The sequence below is a fragment of the Trichomycterus rosablanca genome, chromosome 9 (genome assembly GCF_030014385.1).
Source record: "Trichomycterus rosablanca isolate fTriRos1 chromosome 9, fTriRos1.hap1, whole genome shotgun sequence".
Classification (NCBI taxonomy): Eukaryota; Metazoa; Chordata; class Actinopteri; order Siluriformes; family Trichomycteridae; genus Trichomycterus; species Trichomycterus rosablanca.
In genome coordinates this window covers 3,123,742-3,145,474 of record NC_085996.1, presented here as the reverse complement: position 1 = coordinate 3,145,474, position 21,733 = coordinate 3,123,742, and the positions used below count along the sequence as shown (strand labels likewise).

Here is a 21,733-nt window from a genome sequence, read left to right as displayed (position 1 = left end):
CATCTGCATGTTTTGGATGGTGCTATCAAACCACAGTACACAGTAGAAAACCATGTGGACTTGGGGAGAACGTGCAAAATTTCTCATAGTCAGCAGCCGGAGGGGCGATTCGAATCCAGACCCTCGGAGTTCATGTTGCTAGGCCACATCTACTCGATCTGCTGCGCACCCGTGCACTGTAGTTAGTTACATAACAGATTTGTCGATACCCAGGTCCTTTTTGTGTGCAGTTTGCATGTTCTCCCCATGTCCATGTGGGTTTCCTCCGGGAACACTGGTTTCCTCCCACAGTACAAAGACGTGCCAAGTTAACTGGAGAAACAAAATTGTCCTTGTGTAACGAGTCAATACCGTTTCTGTCACTCCCCTTGTTGGAGCGCGTAAGCGCGTGCTAAGCCCTACCGCGGCCACGCCCCCTCCCCTTGGCGCTAAGCCCTACCGCGGCCACGCCCCCTCCCCTTGATAGAGCGCGGAGCAAACGCGTGTGACAAGCGCTGCTTCTGCCACGCCCCCCCTCCCCTTCTGGGAGCGCGTGCTAAGCCCTGCCGCGGCCACGCCCCCTCCCCTTGGTGCTAAGCCCTACCGCGGCCACGCCCCCTCCCCTTGATAGAGCGCGGAGCAAACGCGTGTGACGAGCGCTGCTTCTGCCACGCCCCCCCTCCCCTTGTTGGAGCGCGAAAGCGCGTGCTAAGCCCTACCGCGGCCACGCCCCCTCCCCTTGATAGAGCGCGGAGCAAACGCCCCCCTTCCCCTCAGTGAGCCACGGCTCAATCGCGGATGCCTGGAACATCTTCCGTCAGTCCCGTGTGCCACCGGCTCATAGTATTAATCTCGTAGTGCCACGCCCCCCCCGGTCGGCCGCTCGCAAAACCCCTGATGAATGTAACCAGAGTGTGTTAAAATCCTAATAAATAAATAGATTTAAATTCGTTCTGAAGGAATCAGTAAGTAAAAGAATCGATTCAGTAGGACCTGCACCGAGAATTCATAGAGGAATCGATTCATTTACACATTGACTAAAACGAACCGACTCACCAAAAAGAATAATTTGTAAATCATTTGAAACCGTTAACCGGTATAAAACGGGTTCATTGCAAAATCATGAAATGAAAATAAATACCGAACGGTCTAAGTAATAATTTATCTAAATGAATATTAAACAGGACTTACTAACTAGCTCAGAGCCAGGGTCGATTCAGTAGTAACTGTCATTAACGTTAGCTTACCTTTTAACGGACTTACCTTAACTTTACCTTTCAAAATAACGTTTTAAAAATGAATTTCCCTCGAATTTTTGGCTAATATTTCAGTTTCATTTCGATTTCAAATATAAAAGTTATAAATGTTTGGATAGAAAATTACCGATAAGAGAAGAACCGTCTGGTAGAAAACCGTTATTTCGAGTCTCGTGAGAAGAAAGGGCGCGAAGGAATGGTCGCGTCCCAAACCGCACACTGCTGTACTAACTAGTGTGTAAAAACACCATAGATACCATGTTATTGTGCACTCGTTAGGCATCCTATATATTAAACCTGTATGAGATAACGCAGCCAGGAATCCGCATATGTTTGGTATAAAACCAGAATGCACTTACAAAATCATTAAAACGATTATGATAGGTCGCTCATTAATAATAACCTGGACACATATGCAGAAATGTAAAGATTGATAAATTAACATAACAGAAATAAAAGTTACATTCTTTTCTTAATTCTGTGTAAGGCATGACTGGAATACACACTAAAATGCGAAACTTTATTAGTCATTTATACATATTCATATGTACAGTACAATTAAATTCTTTCTTCGCGCATCCCAGCTTGTTTGTGCAGGGTCAGCCAGTGTACGGCCCCCCTGAAGCTTGCTCAAGGGCCCAACAGTGGCTGCATGGCCGAGCTGGGATTCAAACTTTCAACCTTTCGGTTGATAGCCAAGAGCTCTACCCACCAGGCTACCACTGTCCCCACTGTCACTGACCCTAGGCAGAGTGCCAATCCATCACAAGGCTACACACTTTTATATTCACTCGTTCACACACCTAGGGCCACGTTAGGGCAGCCAATCCACCTAGTAACATGTTTTGGGAAAGTGGGAGAAAGCCTGAGTGTCCAGAGGAAACTGTCCCCTATGCATAGTACATCTGGCTTTTTTTTTTTACCAGGCTTAAACATGTGGTCTAAATCAATCATCAATTTCCTTCCAACTTCTAAAACCAATGTGCAGGGAAAACTTTTTTTTTGACCTTTTAAGGCATATATACAGGCATTTTTTTATGCCAAAAAAGCTTGGTTACATTCTATATCAATGGGCGCTCTTTCCCCTGCCTAAAAGAGAAAAATTATAGCAGTATGTTTAAATATGACTTCTTACTTCTTGGTATTTAGGTTGTAAATAGGGTAGTGTCAGTAAACCCAACACATTTTGACAACCTTTTCCTGCTTTACCTGCTTTAACTTTGTGTTGCAACACCAGTACAAGGATATGGCACTGACACGTGCACCTTCCAATGGGTAGGATGTTTGGCATACCCCAGCCCTCAGACATAGCCAATAGTGGCTGTATAGATGCCAGACTGGCTGATAGCACCACAGGGATTTTAACCCCATATTTCAGCAGTTGCGGGATGGTGTGATTTACCACCGTGCCAACAGAGCGTCCGACTTTAAAATATTAAGACAAGATAAGACTTTATTGATCCTCCTAGGAAAATTAAGTTGTTATAGCAGTACAAGACAAGGGTGGCAAAGAATAGAAAGAAACAACAACTAAGAAGAAACATTAAAAATGAAATAAATAAATAAATAAATGAATAAAATACAGATTTAAGAGCTGACAGACAAAATACACACATGGTGTGTGGTTATTTACACTAGGTTGAATTTTTTCTATTTTTAATTGCAACAAAATTGACCTTTATCTGTTTTTAGAGTTATCTGTTCTGGTTAAAGTGAAAAAAAAAAAAACGACTTCAATATTATCTCAGGTCAAGGTTTTGAGATACAAAGTCCATGTGTTAACTGATGCCCCTACGTGGTGGGTAGAAGAGTCTATCTAGAATGCATACTACTATACTAACAGTGTGTAAGCAGAATAAACTAGTGTGCGTGTATGAGCGGTGAGAAGAGTACTATCGAGTACGGTAGTATTCTAAATATCCCGCCTCCTAATCCGTGATTGGAGGACTGGCAGAGGATATGATTGGCTCATACCACGCGGAAGAAAGTGATATTTGCACAAGGGCGGGTTCGTCTGAATACGGGTAGGGTGAAGATTGTGGAAACACCTGTTTTCAGGCAAGACCGTGTAGTTCAGTATGAGTGTAAAGCTGATCCAGCACTCTGAATCCTGAGCTTTGCTGGGACTGTGAGCACTGTGAGTATATAACACATGATTTCTCATTATTTAAATATAAATGTATATGTGTTTTGTGTTTAATATATAATACAGGTTTGCTCGGGTTTTCCTGCATCATCAGTTTGAATGAGCACAGCTAGGCAGGTCAGACCTGATCAGATTCTTGCTGCTTGTGTCTTTCATTGCAGGAACTTTTGCTCTAAAATGTTTAGTTTTTATTGTTTAAATAAGATGTCAAAGCAGCAAGAAACACCACAAGGATGGAAGCTTGAATTTAAAGTGACTTAATCAGGGGTTGTCATTCGTTTCCATGTCAAGGTCCAACTTATCACTACAACAAAACGAACAAAACATTTGAAATGGTGGCATATAAGTAATAATAACAGCTCTCAAAATACTTTATTTATTTTCTTTTCACTAAGCAAATCATCTTGGTCAGGGTTGAGGTGGATTTACAGCACTCATAACCACCGGGCTCATGCGGAAGGTGGATTGCTGCAGGTATGAGAGTGTAAAGTGTGTGTTTGTTCAGTACAGTGTTGGTCAGTCAATTTTCACCACATATATCCACATTTGGACAAATTAATGTTTAAAGACAGCCAAAGGATGCTTTTAACCCATAATTTCTTAAACATTAATGTGAATAAGGTGGACGGTCCAAACCCCACGTTAATGAGTGCAGCACCATTGTGATTGATCAGCGTTCTTCTCTCTCCTGAAGGTCTCGTTTTACTTTAGAGCCACTTTTATTTCTTTTGTTTCTTTTTCATTAGACGTGAAGATTAAACTGTGCTCATTGGATTTAAATAAAGTCGACAGTCTTGCTTGAACAATGCGTGGTGTTTGAGTCTGAAACCTGAAGCAGGGTTACGGTTTAGACAAAAGTTTATGACCCTAGTTGGAGTGTGTAATGGTCCTGGGGGTTTCAGGTTTTAATAACACACTTCTTTGTGTAACATAAAAAATATAATAAATGTTATTTTTATTGATAGTTGAATACTAAAACTGTGAATCTTACAATCTGAAAGAACACCAAATTCATATCATATCAGTCACTTTCTGTTGAGGTAAAGTCTGTTAGTTGATTATTTCTCTCACCCAGGTAATCAAACTCACAGTACTAAATTTTAAATCAGTATAATGTTCATTGAATTAACAAAAATAATAACAGTTAATCAGTAAATTACATAACTAAGTGGTAATTATAGAAGTATAAATCTGTAGGTGAACTATTACTGGGAAATAATATATGATTATCTAGAGTGGATTGAATAGTGGGTAGAACCAGGAGGTTTAGAGCCTGATTGAAGCGTATAAAAAGGATTTGAAACCAAAGACTTCACCATGAGCACGTGAGACATGCGTACCTGTCGGCTGATGAAGGAAGTCTCTGCAGGAAGAGAACCGTAGTTGAATCACTTATGCTTATTTGAATTTATGGTTTAGTCCTTTAGCAGCATTCCGCTACATGGGCTAGTTTGATTGAGCCCATTACAAGTGCATGGACCAGTGGACCTAAAAAATCATTCTCGTTATAATTTTTGTGGAGTAGGGTGGTGGGGTGGTTGATTTGGCTTATGGGGGCATGTCTATCACATGACTAGAGGAGGAATGTAAAACAAGCCGATTTGTGCTTTAATCATGTGTTCTCCAGAACTGTCCACTTTTCTCTCAACAAGAACAGGTAAATAATGAGCGGTGTGTCTTTACTTTATTGAAAGAAGACAAAAGAAAATATCACATTTATCATTTGTGCACATGAATCATGTTACATATGTGATAAACAATAATGTAGAGAACATCTTCACTAAAAGTAAAATTTACTTCAGGTCACATCCAGGAAATAAACTTTTATTCTGTAAAACATAAATGAGTGGAGGGAATGATGATGAGATAAACTGAGATCACTGAGGTTTATTATTACATGTTTTCAGGTGTAAAAACAACTTAAACTGTGAAAACAAACTCTTTTCTCTGCATTTTTTTTAAGACGGCCAGAGCGGGGAGGAAAACCTCTAAAATGCACCTCAGACACAGATTGGTAGGAACCAGAGTCTCGTTATACTTGATGTGCTGCTCTTTAGGTTCTTTAGTACTTAACATGACTGTTGTGTGAATGTTGCTCACAAACATCTGATAATGAATCAGATTCATCATTTTGACCGAGTTTCTCCTTTCATCAGTGATGACCAGAATTTTACGTTCTCTACGTGCTTGGCTGTAGAACCTACTTCCTGATTCTTCCTCATCAGTTAGTGGTTTGTTGTACACCATGACATTTTCAGTTACAAAAAATGGGTACTCTTTGTTTTCCACCATGTTTCTAATTGAGATGTTCTCAAGAACCTTGTTTAACTCTTTCTCACTCCCATCACATTGTTTCATTGCCCAATTCACAAGAACTCGCTCCTGCACTTTCTTCTAAGCTTTTCATTGTCCTTGTTCGTAGCTGAAGGTGCAGAACTACTGGCTAAGGGGTTCTTTTCCCACCTCACATGCCTGTAAATGATTCGACGGGTTGTAGTCTGTGTTCCTCTGAAAAAACAAATCCAGTAAACTTAAAGGGAATGTAGTGTCGTTCATTACATCAAGGAACCACCCAAGTTCATCGTTGTTTTTAATCTTATCCATGTCATCAGCATAAAAACACACTCTTTTTCAGCTTCTTATTTTTCAGATAATCCTCCAGAGCCTTCATTTCACCTTGATCGAGCTTCTTCTCCAGGTCATCAATCAGATTCTGGCTGTTTTTGGGATCAGAGACCCATTCGTCCAGTTTGGCCATGGTGGATACAGACCTGAGATCTGTTTTAAATTTAGACAATTTTCAGATAGTAAAAAAATCATCAACATAAAACATTTATTGTAAGATAACTAATGCCAAGTTCACACTACACGACTTTCCGAGTTATCAGGTCGCTGTACAGTTCACACTACATGACTGGATCTCTTGTAACCGGGAGTCTTTCAGGTGTGTCTGTATTTCACACTACAGGACTGATCGGTGATAGGGGGTTTCACACTACACCATCTATCACCAACTGGATCACCAACTTCTCTGGTCTCCCAAACTACGTTTTGTCACGAAAACACACGTGAGAAGTGACAAGGGGTTTAATGATACCACGTCCAAAAATACACTCAACAAGTAGCGAGCGATCAAAGTTTGTGTGCTGATGTGCAGCGTAAAATCAAAGAGGAAAAATAAATGAATCTGAGTGGATTTGGCAACACGACCAGCATGGATTGTTCTATAGTGAGTTGGAGGTTAATAAATATTGTTTGCAATGCAGCGTGGGTGTTTTGTAGAGAACAATAAGGTCAGAAATACTGTAAAACTCGTGTGTGTGCTGATGTATTCTGATATAAACTATATTACACCCCTGTACCACCTGTTTACACTCCTCCCCTGCGTTTCCCCTCACACCAGATCTTGCGTTCTTATTGGCTGTTCAACACTCACTGCCAGTTGGGCAACTCAGATCAGATATCTGACATACTAGAAATCTCGCTTTGACGAAAGCCGAGTTGTTCCCGAGCCGGCAAATCTAGCGCTGACCAGTCGCGAACGAAAATCAGGGCAAAAATCGTGTAGTGTGAACCAGGCATAAACGCACATGTACACCTACAGTGCTGTAAGAACCTTTTGGCCCCCCGTCTGTTTGAAAGTCTCAGTTACTGTATGTTTGTCACACTGAATGATTTCAGCTAAAGAAATAAAACATGAAATGAAACAAGTTGAGGCGCAGAGAACTTCTGAATAGAATTGCTGTACAGCGTTCTCTTTGTGTAACAGAGTTTCAGGTTGTATTTCTCAAAGCAGAGGCGATTTTCTGAAGTACTCCCGAGCCTAAGTGGCTGTATTTATCACAGTATCATGACTGTTTCTCATGCAATGATATCTGATAGCCCATTTTGTCCAAAAGGATTCTTGAACAGGTTCGGTTCAGGCTTCTTAAAACCTTGGTGCTTTTTAAAGAACTGGTAGCGTTTCCACCAGTAATTGGGAGCCGCAATGCGTCATAAACAGTGGGCGTGGCATGAGAAAAGTAACAGTACTAACACAATGGTGTAGCAGGTAGATTACCTGTGAGTGTTTGTGCTGTTTTTATAATTATCTATTAATATAATGAACTATTAAAAGATTTAGAAGGCGACTAGGTGTGAGACGATTGGTGAACCATTTGAAGGTTTCGTACATTTAACAGTGACTTCCACCCTCGACCCTCGATGGACTGAGACTGAGAATACACTGAATCTTTTCACAATATTATGTAGGGTAGATGGTGAATGACCCAAATTATTTGCAATCTTGCTTTGAGAAATGTTGTTTTTGTACTGACTGGCAATTCCTAATAAAGTTTTGAAGTTTTGAGCCATGACAGAAGCCCCCAGTTATAATATTTATAATATTTTTGAACTTACTTAGTGCAGCCATAGCTACATTAGTCTGGATCCTGCACATAATGAAAAAAAAAATTCAATAAAATACAGACTAAACCATAAATACAGCATGAAAAAGAATTTGCTCCTTCCTGATTTATTTAATTTTAGCGTATTTGTTTAAATAATACAGTTCTTGTCTTGTACTGTATATAAAATCAAATGACCCAGTGTGGAAAAATCTGGTCCTCAGACTTGGCACAGTTTTTCCCCAAATACCCTGATACAACCCTCCTATTTCTGTCCGGGCTTGGGACCTGCGCTAAGATCGCAATCTCTGAATCCATGGTACATAAAACAAATCTTGTTTTTGGACTATTTTAATTGAACACAGGTTTAAAATTTTTTTTATCAAAATTGAAAAAAATTGTCAGTTTTCCCTCTGGTTTAACTTGGGTTTGTATTGTGTGTGTGTGTGTGTGTGTGTGTGTGTGTGTGTGTGTGTGTGTGTGTGTGTGTGTGTGTGTAATAGAGAGGTTTTTTCTTCACAGTGTCTCAGTTAGGATTGAATTCTGTGCACTTTGGCGCCGGTTACACAGCAGCGCTGCCTCCTCCAACACGTGTGAAGTTCTCTGTAGATTTCCTGTGTGTGTGTGTGGGTGTATTTTACTTTAAAGTTTTACTATTTTTAAATCTATTTAACAAGTCTTGGTTTATTTAAACTTGCTTTCATGCTCTGGTCATTATTTTTGTCACACTAATGTCACAGAAAGCCAAACAGAATCGTCAATAATGTGTTTCAGGCATCCACATACTTTTTATTTGTTTTATTTCCAGCGACAGAATCAACACAAAAAAAACTTTAAGAACATGGAAAATATAAACATAAAACTGTAAACTTTTCAGCTAATCATATTTCTAGACTAAACAGAGTTTTTACTTTCCGTCTAATGAAAGTTATGCCTGGTTCACACTACACGACTTTTGCCCAGATTTTCTGGTCGGCGCTCGGGAGCAACTCGGCGTTCGCTCTGCGATTGAAACTCGACTCTCAATCGCTATGTGTGAACTACTCAACAACTCGATCCAAACGACTGAAGAGAGATATCTAGCATGTCAGATATTTGAATCTGAGTTGCCCGACTGGCAATGAGTGCTGTGTCAAACAGCCAATGGGAACGCAAAATACGGTGTGAGGGGAAACGCAGGGGAGGAGTGTAAACAGGTGGGACAGGGGCGTAATATAGTTTATATCAGAATACATCAGCACACACACAACCTTTACAGTATTTCTGACCTTATCGTTCTCTACAAAACACCCACGCTGCATTGCAAACAATATTTATTAACCTCCAACTCACTACAGAACAATCCATGCTGGTCGTGTTGCCAAATCCACTCAGATTCATTTATTTTTCTCTTTGATTTTACGCTGCACATCAGCACACAAACTTTGATCGCTCGCTACTTGTTGACGTGCATTTTTGGACGTGGTATCATTAAACCCCTCGTCACTTCTCACGTTTGTTTTTGTGACAGAACGTAGTTTGGGAGAGCAGAGAAGCTCGCCTGCGATTCCAGTTGGTGATAGATGGTGTAGTGTGTGAAACCCCCTATCACCCATCAGTCGTGTAGTGTAAAATACACACCGACCTGAAAGACTCCCGATTACAAGAGATCCAGTCGTGTAGTGAGAACTGTACAGCGACCTGACCACTTGGAAAGTCGTGTAGTGTGAACATAAGTAAACTTAAAACACCAATTAATCTTCATTATTAAACCTGTAGAGCTTTAAAAACACAAAGTTCTGATTTTAGAAGCTGTTGTTTGTGGTAAATCTTCACTTACCTTTCAGGTGGCTGGATTGTAGAGCTCAGAAGTAACTTCCTTATTCTATTATTCTCACACTAGTGGTGGGTGGATCGATCCAAATATCGATAGTATCGATACCAACGTTGGTACTGGAATCGGATCGATACCAACGTGATGGGATCGATACTTACGTTTCAGTTTTTTTCTCGGCTACATTCAGTACCTTTCTCCCGTTTTATCAAAAATTGGACTTGTGTGTGTGTGTGTGTGTGTGTGTGTTTGTGTGTGTGTGTGTGTGTGCAAACTAGAGCTGGGTGGTTCCTGAATCACCCGGGTTAATGATTCGAATCTTTGTACTGAATCAGGAATCACGAGTCTGAGATGTCAATGAACCTGGATCCTATAAGTCCTCTGACTGGCTGCTGTTAAGTACACAAGACCAGTGATCAGACTCACGGAAACACCGGGATGATTTGGCTGAACCGGCTTCACTCCAGTCCGTGAATCTCAGTAATAAGATAAATATTCTGATAAACAAGCGGTTAAACACACTGGTGTTCGTTATGTGGCTGATTTTATGCACGTTATTATTATTATTATTATTATTATTATTATTATTATTATTATTATTATTATCAGTAGTAGTGATGTAGATTAGTAATGCAGCATATTTCCTTGTAAGCAGAACAACAACAAAATATAGTTATATTATTATTATTATTATTAACATGCAAATGCTTACAGACTACTTAATTACTGTACCACTTAAGGAGTATCATAGCCCCCATGGTAATTTATTGACTGTTTGTTTTTGTGCCACTGTGGCTGCCTGACTGGGTGAAGTTAAAATGGCAATTTATTGTTGACCATCCCCCTTGAACCCTTGACCCATTAATATACCCATCTGATTGCTAGGTGAGTCCACCCCCCTCTCCCCCATGATCAAGATTCCACTTAGAAAAAAGTGTCAACTTGTCACTGACAGGAGAAGTGTGAGGAGACAAGAGAATTAAGAGAGAAGGATTTATTTACAGAAGACAAGAGCACGGAGGACAAGTGATATCTAGATGCATTTTCATGCAGTAAATCAATCGCAATCAAGATGTCAGTAAAGTGACTCAAGTGACTCAAATGACTCAAGTGAACCGGATCACATTACTGAGTGACTCAGATTAACCTGAGTCCATAAAATGAACCGAATTTAGCACCACTATCTTTTACATATTATGCCTGGTTCACACTACACGATTTTTGCCCTGATTTTCGCTCGGCGAAAACAAAAGAATATCACATTTATCATTTGTGCACATGAATCATGTTACATATGTGATAAAGAGTAATGTAGAGAACATCTTCACTAAAAGTAAAAATCATCAAAGCGTTTTGAAGATTGTACATTTACTTCAGGTCACATCCAGGAAATAAACTTTTACTCTATAAAACATAAATAAATGAACAGAATGATGTTCCACGTGCACTGAGATGAACTGAGATCACTGAGGTTTATTATTACTCGTTTGTTTTCTGGTGTGAAAACTTCTCTTTTCTCTGTTTTTTTTTTAAGACGGCCAGAGCGGGGAGGAAAACCTCTAAAATGCACCTCAGACACAGATTGGTAGGAACCAGAGTCTCGTTATACTTGATGTGCTGCTCTTTAGGTTCTTCGGGCCTTAACATGATTGTTGTGTCAATGTCACACAAAAACATCTGATAATTAATCAGATTCATCATTTTGACCGAGTTTCTCTTTTCATCAGTGATGACCAGGATTTTTTTGTTTGTCAATTTCTACTTTATTGTACTTCATGAGGTTTTTTTGTTCTTCAGTTAGTGGTTCGTTGTACACCATGACTTTTTCTGCTACAAGAAATGGGTACTCACTGTGTTCTACCACATTTCTTATTGAGATGTTCTCAAGAACCTTGCTTAACTCTTTCTCACTCCCATCACATAGTTTCATTGCCCAATCCAGAAGAACTCGGTGCTGTGTTTCCTTTCTTCTAAGCTTTTCATTGTCCTTGTTCAGAGCTGAAGGTGCAGAACTACTGGCTGAGGGTTCTTCTCCAACTTTTTATTTATTTTCCAACTCACAAATATGGTCATATTCTAGATGTCATCTGTTCTAATAATGGGATTGTCAGTAAATTCTCTGGGCACTCTACCGGCCTATCTGATCACCTCTTTATTTCCTTCTGTGCCTCCTTACCCGTTCCCAAGTCTCATCCCAAACTGCTACGTTCATACTGAAATCTCTCTGCTGCTGATCCCTCTTCCCTGTCTACTCTTCTTAGTGTGTCTCATTTCAATGACATCTGTTTACTTCACTCTCTCGATGAGGCTACACTATCATACAACACAACACTGGCAAGGATTTTTGACACCCTGGCACCGATTAAGTCCCGGTTTGTGCCTTCCTCTCATTCTGCACCCTGGTTCAACGGCGAGCTTCGTGCCCTCAAAACGTTGGGTCGGCGCCTAGAGCGGCGTTATAAGAAATCTGGCCTCACGGTTCATTTTTTGGCATTTACGGACCACGTGGCCGATTATAAAGCGGCCCTAAATAAAGCTCGCTGTTTGTACTACACTGAGGTGTTTAAAAAAGCTGGTCAAAATCCTAAACGGCTGTTCACCACAGTCAAAAAACTAGTATGCCCCCCCAGTGACCCAGTTGTCCCTTCCCCTGGTTTGTGTGAGGCCTTCCTTAACTTTTTTAGTGACAAGGTGTCAACTATCTATAGGGGGCTTCAGGGTGCACCTGCATATGCCCCATCCCATCTTTCGCTGGTGCCTGGTTCTGAACTTTTCTCTTTGTTCCTACCAGTTGATTTTGCTGAAGTTTCACAAATCATCACTAAGTCAAAGTCTACCACATCCGCCCGTCTAGACCCAATCCCTACCTTCCTCCTTCAGTCCTCTGTGCCTGCTTTTGCTGCCCCTATCTGTCACATGGTCAATTTATCACTTTCTTCTGGCTATGTTCCTCCATCATGGAAACTCGCTGCAGTCGAAAGAGTCGTGGCATCCCAGCTGCTTGATTTCTTAAATTCTAATCACCTGCTCGAAGATTTTCAATCTGGTTTCCGTCCATATCATAGTACAGAGACTGCATTGCTTTGCGTTTTAAATGACCTCCTTCTGTTCGCTGACAAAAGGCTGGTCTCTATGCTTCTACTTCTCGAACTCACTGCCGCATTTGATACTATAAACCACACTATTCTTCTGTCCAGACTGTCCAATATTGGTCTTTCCGGCCTGCCACTTGCATGGTTTAAATCATACCTCTCTGACAGGCAACATTTTGTGCAGCTAGGGTGCCATGTCTCAAATAATGCATACATACATCAGGGTGTGCCGCAGGGCTCGGTCCTTGGACCATTGCTATTTATTCTATACATCTCTCCCCTGGGTGAAATTTTCCGAAATCACGGGTTAAAATTCCACTGCTACACGGACGACACACAGATTTATCTTAGCCTTAGGCCCTCTGATCCCTTTCCTCCTACTGCTCTCTCCAGGTGTCTTCAAGATCTCATCCTATGGCTGCGGGTGAATTATCTTCAATTAAATACTGATAAAACTGAGCTTCTGTATATTGGCTCGAAAGCTGCACTTTCCTCTTTCTCTTGCCCTGTTCTTCTCATTGGGAACACCTCTGTTTTTCCTGCTGCTACTGCACGGAACCTTGGTGTGACAGTCGACCCTCTCCTAACTTTTCAGCCCTACATCCGCTCCATCACAAAGTCTGCTTACTTCCACCTACGTAACAATTCTCGTCTTCGCCCCATGATTTCACCTCAGACAGCAGAGCTTTTGGTCCATGCTTTTGTTACTTCTCGGCTGGACTATTGCAACTCACTGCTCTATGGTCTTCCTAACAAGTCGATACGCCCTCTACAACTTATTCAAAATGCTGCGGCCAGGATCCTCACATCCACTCGAAAACACGACCATATCACCCCGGTTTTGGAGCAATTGCATTGGCTCCCTGTGCATAAACGCCTCCAATTTAAAATACTACTCCTTACTTTTAAAGCCCTTCATGGACTTGCCCCGGTCTACCTCTACCATCTGCTGACACCTTACAAACCCAGGCGTTCACTCAGGTCCTCCAATGCTGGCCTGCTGGCCACACCTAGATTTAGGCTGTCAACCTTGGGTGGCAGATCATTTAGTGTGGCTGCCCCCACTCTGTGGAACGCTCTCCCTTCTTCTCTTCGCTCTGTCTCTTCACTTCCACAATTTACATCTCTGTTAAAAACCCATCTCTTCAATTAACTATGTTTTCTTTTGTACCTCACTGAACTGTTTATTGTTCGATGTAAAGCGACCTTGGGTATCTTGAAAGGCGCTATATAAATTTAAAGTATTATTATTATTATTCTCCCACCTCACACACCTGTAAATGATTCGGTAGGTCTGTGTCCTTCTGAAAAAACAAATCCAGTAAACCTAAAGGGAATTTAGTACCGTTCATCACATCAAGGAACCACCCAAGTTCATCGTTGTTTCTAATCTTATCCATGTCATCAGCAGTGAGACACAGGGTGTGTTCGAAAAGCTAGTGTGCTGTCTACATAGGCAGCATTTTACGTCATCCTGTGCGCGCTCCCGAGAAGGAGGCTGTTCGAAATCCTAGATGCCTTAAAATCCTCACTTCTGAGGCATCTTATTATTTCAATGTTATTTTGGCTCAAGAACGAGTGAGCTCCGACGCTGCCTTAGTGATCAAGACAATCCCAGCATTCATGGCTGACGGGGCGGAGAAACGAATGGAGTTATTTTCAAACGTAAATAAAATATTACTGATTTTTAACTTGTATAAACTTGTACCGAGTGTTTTTATTTGCAAGTTCGGGCTTGTCAGGAAATTTAACCGTTATCGGTACATGAAGGGAGATGTTATTGACGTTAGCGTGCTGTGCTACCTCAGTTTATTGGTTTTAATGGCAAGATGCTAAATGCTAAACGTGAAATGCTAAACCCGATGTTATCGCTATCTAAGTAGTGCGTTCGAATAACCTGCCTTTTAAGTCACTGACTTATTAGAATACTCTCTACTAAGTCAGCTGCCTATGTAGACAGTAAGACAGCAAGGCAGCTCCCTAGGTTTTCGAACACACCCACAGACTCTTTTTCAGCTTCATGTCTTTCAGATAATCCTCCAGACCCTCCATTATACCCTGAGCGAGCTTCTCCTTCAGGTCATCAATCAGGTTTTGGCTGATTCTGGGATCAGAGACCCATTCTTCCAGTTTGGCAGTGGTGGATACAGACCTGAGATCTGTTTCAAATTGGATAGTGAAAAACCATCAATATAAAACATTTATTTTTAATTGACTAAAGCAAACAGTAACTGACTGTTTCTCATGCAATATCTGAGGGCATGAAAGTCTCGTACATTTAAAAGTGGCTTCCAGCCTTGCCCTACATCGACTGAGATTGTGAGTTCCCTGAATCTTTTTACAATATTATGTAGGGTAGATGGTGAATGACCCACATTATTTGCAATCTTGCTTTGAGAAATGTTTTTTTTTAACTGACTGGCAATTCTGAATAAAGTTTAGAAGTTTTGAGCCATGGCAGAACCCCTCAGTTTTATTATTTATAATATTTATAATATTTCTGAACTTACTTATTGCACCCATAGCTTCGTCAGTCTGGATCCTGCACATAACGAGAAAAAAAATTAATAAAACTAAACTTTCCATGAATCCATGGTACATAAAAACAATAAAAATTTATTATATAAAAATCTTGTCTTTGGACTTTTTTAATTGCACGCAAGTTTTAAAAATGGAAATAATCGTTGTTTCACTGAACTGAGGTAGAATAGAGGTGATTCTTCACAGGGTGTCAGTTAGGATTGAATTCTGTGCAATTTGGCGGCCTCTGCCGGTTACACACAGCGCTGCCTCTTCAGACACGTGTGAAGTTCTCTGTAGGTTTCCTGTAGTTCGTGGGTGTGGGTTATTTTACTTTAAAGTTTTACTATTTTTAAATCTAATTAACAAATCTTGGTTTATTTAAACTTGCTCTCATGCTCTGGTCATTATTTTTGTCACACTAATGTTACAGAAAGCCAAACAAAAACGTCAATAATTAGTTTCAGGCGTCCACATACTTTTTATTTGTTTTTATTTCCAATAAGTGACAGAATCAACACAAAAAACTTAAATAAAAGGGAAAAATTTAACATGAAACTGTACATTTTGCAGCTAATCATATCTCTTGACTACATAGAATCTGTCTGATGTAAGTAAGTAAACTTAAAACAGTAAATAATCTCCATTATTAAACCTGTAGAGCTTTAAAAACACAAAGTTTTGATTTTAGAAGCTGATCTCTGTGGTAAATCTTCACTTACCTTTGTGGTGGTTGGATTGTGGAGCTCTGTGTTAGTTTACCGAGGTTCTTGTGACCCTCACTGCGGTTGGAATAATAAAGTGTGTGGACGTCATAATGAGGCAAAGTCCAACACTGCTGAAAACTACTGGAATCATATCATGACATGAGTGATAAAAAAGATAAAATGCTCAGTTTTATTCTTGGGATTTTATTAATATTAACAGCTGATCTTATACAGTGACTGAATTAGTGGAACATAAACTTTAAAACGTTCAGCTTCAGTTTTCTGTGCAGGACACCAAAGTACACAGTGGCAGCTTGGCAGTGGTGGGGCTTAAACCAGTGACCTTTTGATCTAGTACCTTTACTACTGAGCTACCACTGCCCTGTCAAACCTAAAAAAACATAAAAAATGAGATTTCTTTTCTTCTTTCGGCTGCTCCTGTATGTAGGAGTCGTGTGTGATTAAAAACCCTGGTACGATGTTCTTCTGTTGGAATGCGGTCTCAGAAGGTTGGAATGATTTTTTCAGTCTGTCTGATATTAAAAGTAGTTTGATTTGAAACTTCTGTGTGACAAATATGCAAAAATAGGAGAAATTTTACAGCTTTGTGCAGGTATTGTTTTAAAAATCAATAAAAGAAATAAAAAAACAGTAAATATTTTTTTTCTGAGTATTTTCAGCACAGACGTCCTTAATCAGCCAGTCGACGAGTGTGGAAACAAAACAATGGATTAAAAAACATTCATGATCGGGGCTGCAGTGTGAAGCCGTGAACGTTAAAGACTCAAAATATTGAGAAATAATCAAAATCTTGGATTATATCTGAACAAATGGACGTATTTTCCCAGCGTAAGATGACAGTTTGGGTTTGTAACCTAGGCAAAACTCCTGTTCCATGTACTGTTCTCTGATCCTCCACAAATACACTAACGAGGATTTTCTTTCCGCCCTTGGATCGTTTTCAGATACGAGTCCAGTCTTTCTTTTCTTTGAATATTTTTGAACACAGCGAGAGCAGGAGCGAACACCTCCAGGATGCTCCTCAGGCAGCGATTTACAGGAACCTCGGACTCCTCAAAGCCGATCTGCTTCTCTTTAGGCTCTTTAGAACCTAAGAGGACAGTTTTCTGAATGTCACACACAAACATCTGATAATGGATCAGACTTGTGGTCTCTGTGGAGTTCTTCTTCTCATCCTTCACGACGATGATCTGTTCTTCACCAGTTTGTGGGTTCTTAAACACTGTGATGTTTTCAGCTATGAAGAACGGGTACTCGCTGTGTTCTACTACGTGTTTTACTGAGATACGGTCGAATAATTTCTTGAACTCCTCCTCACTGCCGCTGCATTGATTCATTAACCAGTTACAAAGCACAGTGCCGTACTGCTCGATTCTTCTGTTCGGCTGTCCTTCCACGTTCCTCCTCTTCTCTCTTTTTGGTTTTGGGTTCTTTAATGAAGACATGTTGGAGCAGTTGGCTTTCTTAAGCTCTTCACCCGTGTTCCTTAGTGTGTCCGTGCGTTTTTCTAGCCGTCCACCATCTGCGGACTGTAGTTGAAGGTCTCGGCTCCAAGTACTAGGGGGAACGTCTTCAAGCTTTGGAAAAATGATCATTCCTTGTGGTCCATCCGGCTCATCAAAATCATCTCCATGATTGTAACTGCTCTGCTGCTTATCTTCTGGCTCCAAACCTTCCACAACCAGACCACCGCTCTTTCTTCAAATGAGGTATCGACTTTGTCCTGTAGCTTGGACTGTAGCTGGACAACTTGCTCTTTTTGGCAAACAGAGGAACATTAAAAAAGGTTTTGAGAGGATGTTTGAGGAGGACAGTCAGTGTCGTCCATTTCCTGCTTTTCTTTTAATTCCCTGGTTCCTCCACTGCTTCTGACAGCTTGCTGAATCTGATCTGCGTTTTCTGTTGGGTGTGGAACGTCCGCTTTGAAGTCTAGGTCTGCGCTTTTGGACTCGTAATCCGTGACCTCCATGTTGTGTGTGTGACTGACATCAGTGACACCTTCACATATGAACACGTCCTCATTTGGGAACACAGTGTGAGGAAACACTCTGCTATTAAAACTTGAGCTGCATGAAGATCCGTATCCACTGCTGTTCAAATCATCTGCATTATGGTTTATGGAGTCGTCGTAATTACTGTACTGTTCAGGCTTTTTCTTGGCTGTTGAGGCCTTACTTCTGACCTTCTCAAAAAAGTGGTCAAGTGTATTTTTAGGAAATTTGGCTCCTTTAACGTCTGTAAGAAATGAACGAAGATCTTTTCTCTGTCTGATCTCGTTGATCTCTTTAGCAGTGAGACACAGACTCTTTTTCAGCTTTATGTCCTTCAGATAATCCTCCAAACCCTCCATTTCACCCTGAGCAAGCTTCTCCTTCAGGTCATTAACCAGTTTTTCACTGATTTTAGGATCAGAGACCCAGTCGTCCAGTTTGGCCATGGTGGATAAGGTCTTGAGATCTGTTTCAAAACCACACAAAGTTGTTGTTAATAAAATACACTTACATTTCCTGACTTGGTAGAGCATTTAAACAATTAATCATTAAAGATCAAATTAACAAAAATGTCAATGTGTGTGTTTACCAATTAATGTAAAACATTTACTAATAAAAAATCTTAAATGTCAGAATTGCAGCAATTTAATTCCACATCCGACTACAATCGACAGAAATCTTCAAAAGTAATAATAATAATAACAGTAATAATAATAGTAATAATAATAATGTTTTGATTATATAGCACCTTTCACAGTCTCAAGGTCACTTTACAGTAGAGGGAAAAACCAAAATACTGACTAAAAAGAAAAGTCTAGAGATTTAAAAAAGTGATATAAGAACAATCTTGGGGTGGAGAGTTTCAGGGCTTAGGAGCAACAGCACTGAAAGATCTGCCACCCTTGAGGACAGTTTAGTCAGAGGCGTAGAGAGGAACCTTCCACCGGAGGACCTTAAGGAGCGAGAGGGAGTGTAGGGGTGTAAGAGCTCTTAAACAAAAGCTGGGGCCAGACCATGGAGAGCTTTAAATGTAAGAAACAGAATTTTGAATTTGATGCATGATGTGATTGAAAGCCAGTGCAATTCTCTGATTTCAAACAGTGAAAGAGAAACTGGGAAAAAAACAGAGAAAAGACGAAAAGCAGATGAGAAGTGGCAGCAAGATGCGCACAACATACTCTGAACTCAGTACCTGGTGATGTTTGGAGATCACAATCTGTTTCATCCATGGCTTCATGGTTCTGGATTCTCTGTCTTTTTTCCTATGTGGGTTCACCAGAGAGAAAATGTGACTCTAATACAATTCTAAATGTCTATAAATCCCAGAGTTACAAACAGAACCGAAGCTTTCACCACGTTACTCACTCTCGAGTGGCTCGGTTCCGGAGTCTCTGTCTTTTCTGCTTTAAAATAAAAAGAACATGAATAACTGAGAATTCAGAAAATGTTCCATCTTTTTAATCTTCAGGATGAATCACACCGCATGAAGCTACTTACCCAGATCTTCCATCACATGAGACTCGTGTCTCTTCAGCCATTCTAATGTTAATTCATAGGCCTTACTGCTGTTCAGATGCTTATAAACTGTCCTCATCTGCTCCTCTTCTGGTTTCTGGCTACTGATCTCATTCAATGCTTCCTTAGAAATCACTTCCTTCTCAAGCAGACAATCAGCCAGACCGTTTACGCTCTTCACTCGGCCCACGATTTCACTCCTGTGGACCTTCAGGAACCGTTCGGCGGGGGACGCCATCTTCACCTGTTCAAAATCAACCACAATGTCGGTGCACTTTTTTATATTGAAGCATCTGTAATGGTTAAGTGGGTCAAACTGGTTAAGAGTAAGTCAGCATGAATCGAGCTTCAGCAACATTCACACCAAACTCCTCGCCCTGTGTCATGATGGACCTCACTCTCTCGATCTAAATAAATCTGAATCGTGAACTGGTTCTGTTCAGGCTTTTAAGAATCTCTGTACTATTCTGAGAACCGCCGGTGCTATTGGACCCGAGGATGTGTCACCAGCAGACGGGGCGCTGCACAATGCACGGCTGGAGTAAACATGAGCAAGAAGCCGAAGGAGTGCATAGATTACCTGTGAGGATTTGTGCAGCTGTTACAGATGTACAGGCAGTATGGATCAACTATTTGTGATAAGAGAACGTTCTTGTTCCTCTACAGCCTGACACGCCCTCAGATGTTGGCACGGCATGTTGAAGACAAAAAAGAGTGATTAGGTTTACAAACTAAAACACTGTTTGAAAATGGCTGTTTGTGCACAGAAATAAAGGAAAGGCCCTTCACCATACTGTTGCTATAAATATGAGAATATTTTATTTATTTGATGTTATTGATGTATAACTGATGTGCCTGTTAGAACCGTTAAAGAGTGAGAACAGCAAAAAAATCAGATTGTCCTATTTTCTATGCAAAATACTAATTCACTGGGCAAATGGCAGGAAACACCCTGGACAGGTCGCCAGTCCATCACAGAACACACACACACACACACGAGTAAATTTTGCAGCTCCAGTTGTTTTTGCGTGTGTGAGAGAAAACCCGGAGAACCTGATGGAAACCCACACTGACCCCTGCTCACCCAGCCTGCTAAGAAATCGAACCCAGGACTTTCTTGCTGTGACGCAACAGCACTACCCTTTGCGCCACTCTGCCACAAAAAATAATAATTTTGTTCATTGTTTATTACATGAATGTAACTGTTGGGTAGAAATGGCGTCAGTATAAACAAAATATGTCTTTTTCTCCACTTAGGGCTGTAATTCATGTTATTATCACAGTTCAGCAATATTCTTTTACATTAGATCAGTGCTTTTAGATCAGTGTTTCCTGTTTACATGGTTTCTTTCTAATAACACTGTGATATACAGCATCATAACTAACAAATGAATAGTTACATAAATAAATGAATCACTGAATATAAGGAGATGCACATTAATAGTCCAGAATTTTATCTTCAGGGGCAGTGATAGCTCAGTGGTTAAGGTACTGGACTAGTAATCAGAAGGTTGCCGGTTCAAGCCCCACCACTGCTAAGTTGCCACTGTTGGGCCCCTGAGCAAGACCATTAACCTCAACTGCTCAAAATCATGTTCAGGTCATAATTGTGAGTCGCTTTGGATAAAAGTGTCTGCTAAATGCCGAAAATGTAGATAAGAATCGTGTTTTTGGTGCAAGATATAAACTTTCACTTTCAGTTTAGTAACACATTTATTCATTATATTAGTTTAAGCATATTTTACACGACAGTGTTAATAAATTATTATTAACACGTAATAAATTAACAATAATAAATGTTTCATTTTGCAGCCGTAATAAAGAAAAGCATTTCTCACATCAGCAGCGTGAATATTAAACGTTCTTACCTGGCGGAGATCAGACTGTAGAGCAAAGAGGAAATGCCCTGCTCCTGATTGTGTCAGATAGAATAAAGGTAAAAAATGTCACACAGAGAGACGAACTTCAGACTCGTGTCAGGACTCGTCACGTGTGGGAGGAGAAACCAACATGGAACCTTCATTCATTTCTTTATTCAGACCTTCAACTGCTTTAGGGACAACTGTTTGAGGGACAGTGGTAGCCTAGTGGGTAGAGCTTTGGACTATCAACCGGAAGATTGGTGGTTCAAATCCAGGCTCTGCTATTCAGCCACTGTTGGGTCCTTGAGCAAGGCCCTTAACCCTGTCTGCTCCAGGGGTGCTGTATGATGGCTGACCCTGCGCTCTGACCCCAGCTCCCTGTACAACTGTATACGTATATATGACAAATAAAGTATATCTTCTTTTCATTGTCAGAGTCACAGTGG

The 21,733-nt window shown here is 40.6% G+C and overlaps 1 protein-coding gene across 5 annotated transcripts; it reads right to left on the bottom strand.

Moving 5' to 3' along the window:
* Positions 1–5,046: 5,046 nt before the first annotated feature.
* LOC134320298 (uncharacterized) lies at positions 5,047–21,296 on the bottom strand. 5 transcript variants are annotated; one of them, XM_063001642.1, is made up of 9 exons: positions 20,006–21,296; positions 19,408–19,669; positions 19,276–19,313; positions 19,103–19,172; positions 15,914–18,376; positions 15,182–15,213; positions 7,780–7,811; positions 6,984–7,062; positions 5,047–6,159 (listed from the first exon to the last, which is right to left on the bottom strand). In XM_063001642.1, the coding sequence occupies exons 2-5, from the start codon at positions 19,661–19,663 to the stop codon at positions 17,697–17,699; spliced, it is 1,044 nt and encodes a 347-aa protein (XP_062857712.1). In that variant the 5' UTR covers positions 19,664–19,669; positions 20,006–21,296; the 3' UTR covers positions 5,047–6,159; positions 6,984–7,062; positions 7,780–7,811; positions 15,182–15,213; positions 15,914–17,696. The 5 variants fall into 5 exon arrangements, with proteins under 5 accessions (XP_062857712.1, XP_062857709.1, XP_062857711.1 ...); XM_063001639.1 differs by having other exon boundaries at positions 5,047–7,062; XM_063001641.1 differs by lacking the exon at positions 6,984–7,062.
* Between the last annotated feature and the right edge of the window lie 437 nt (positions 21,297–21,733).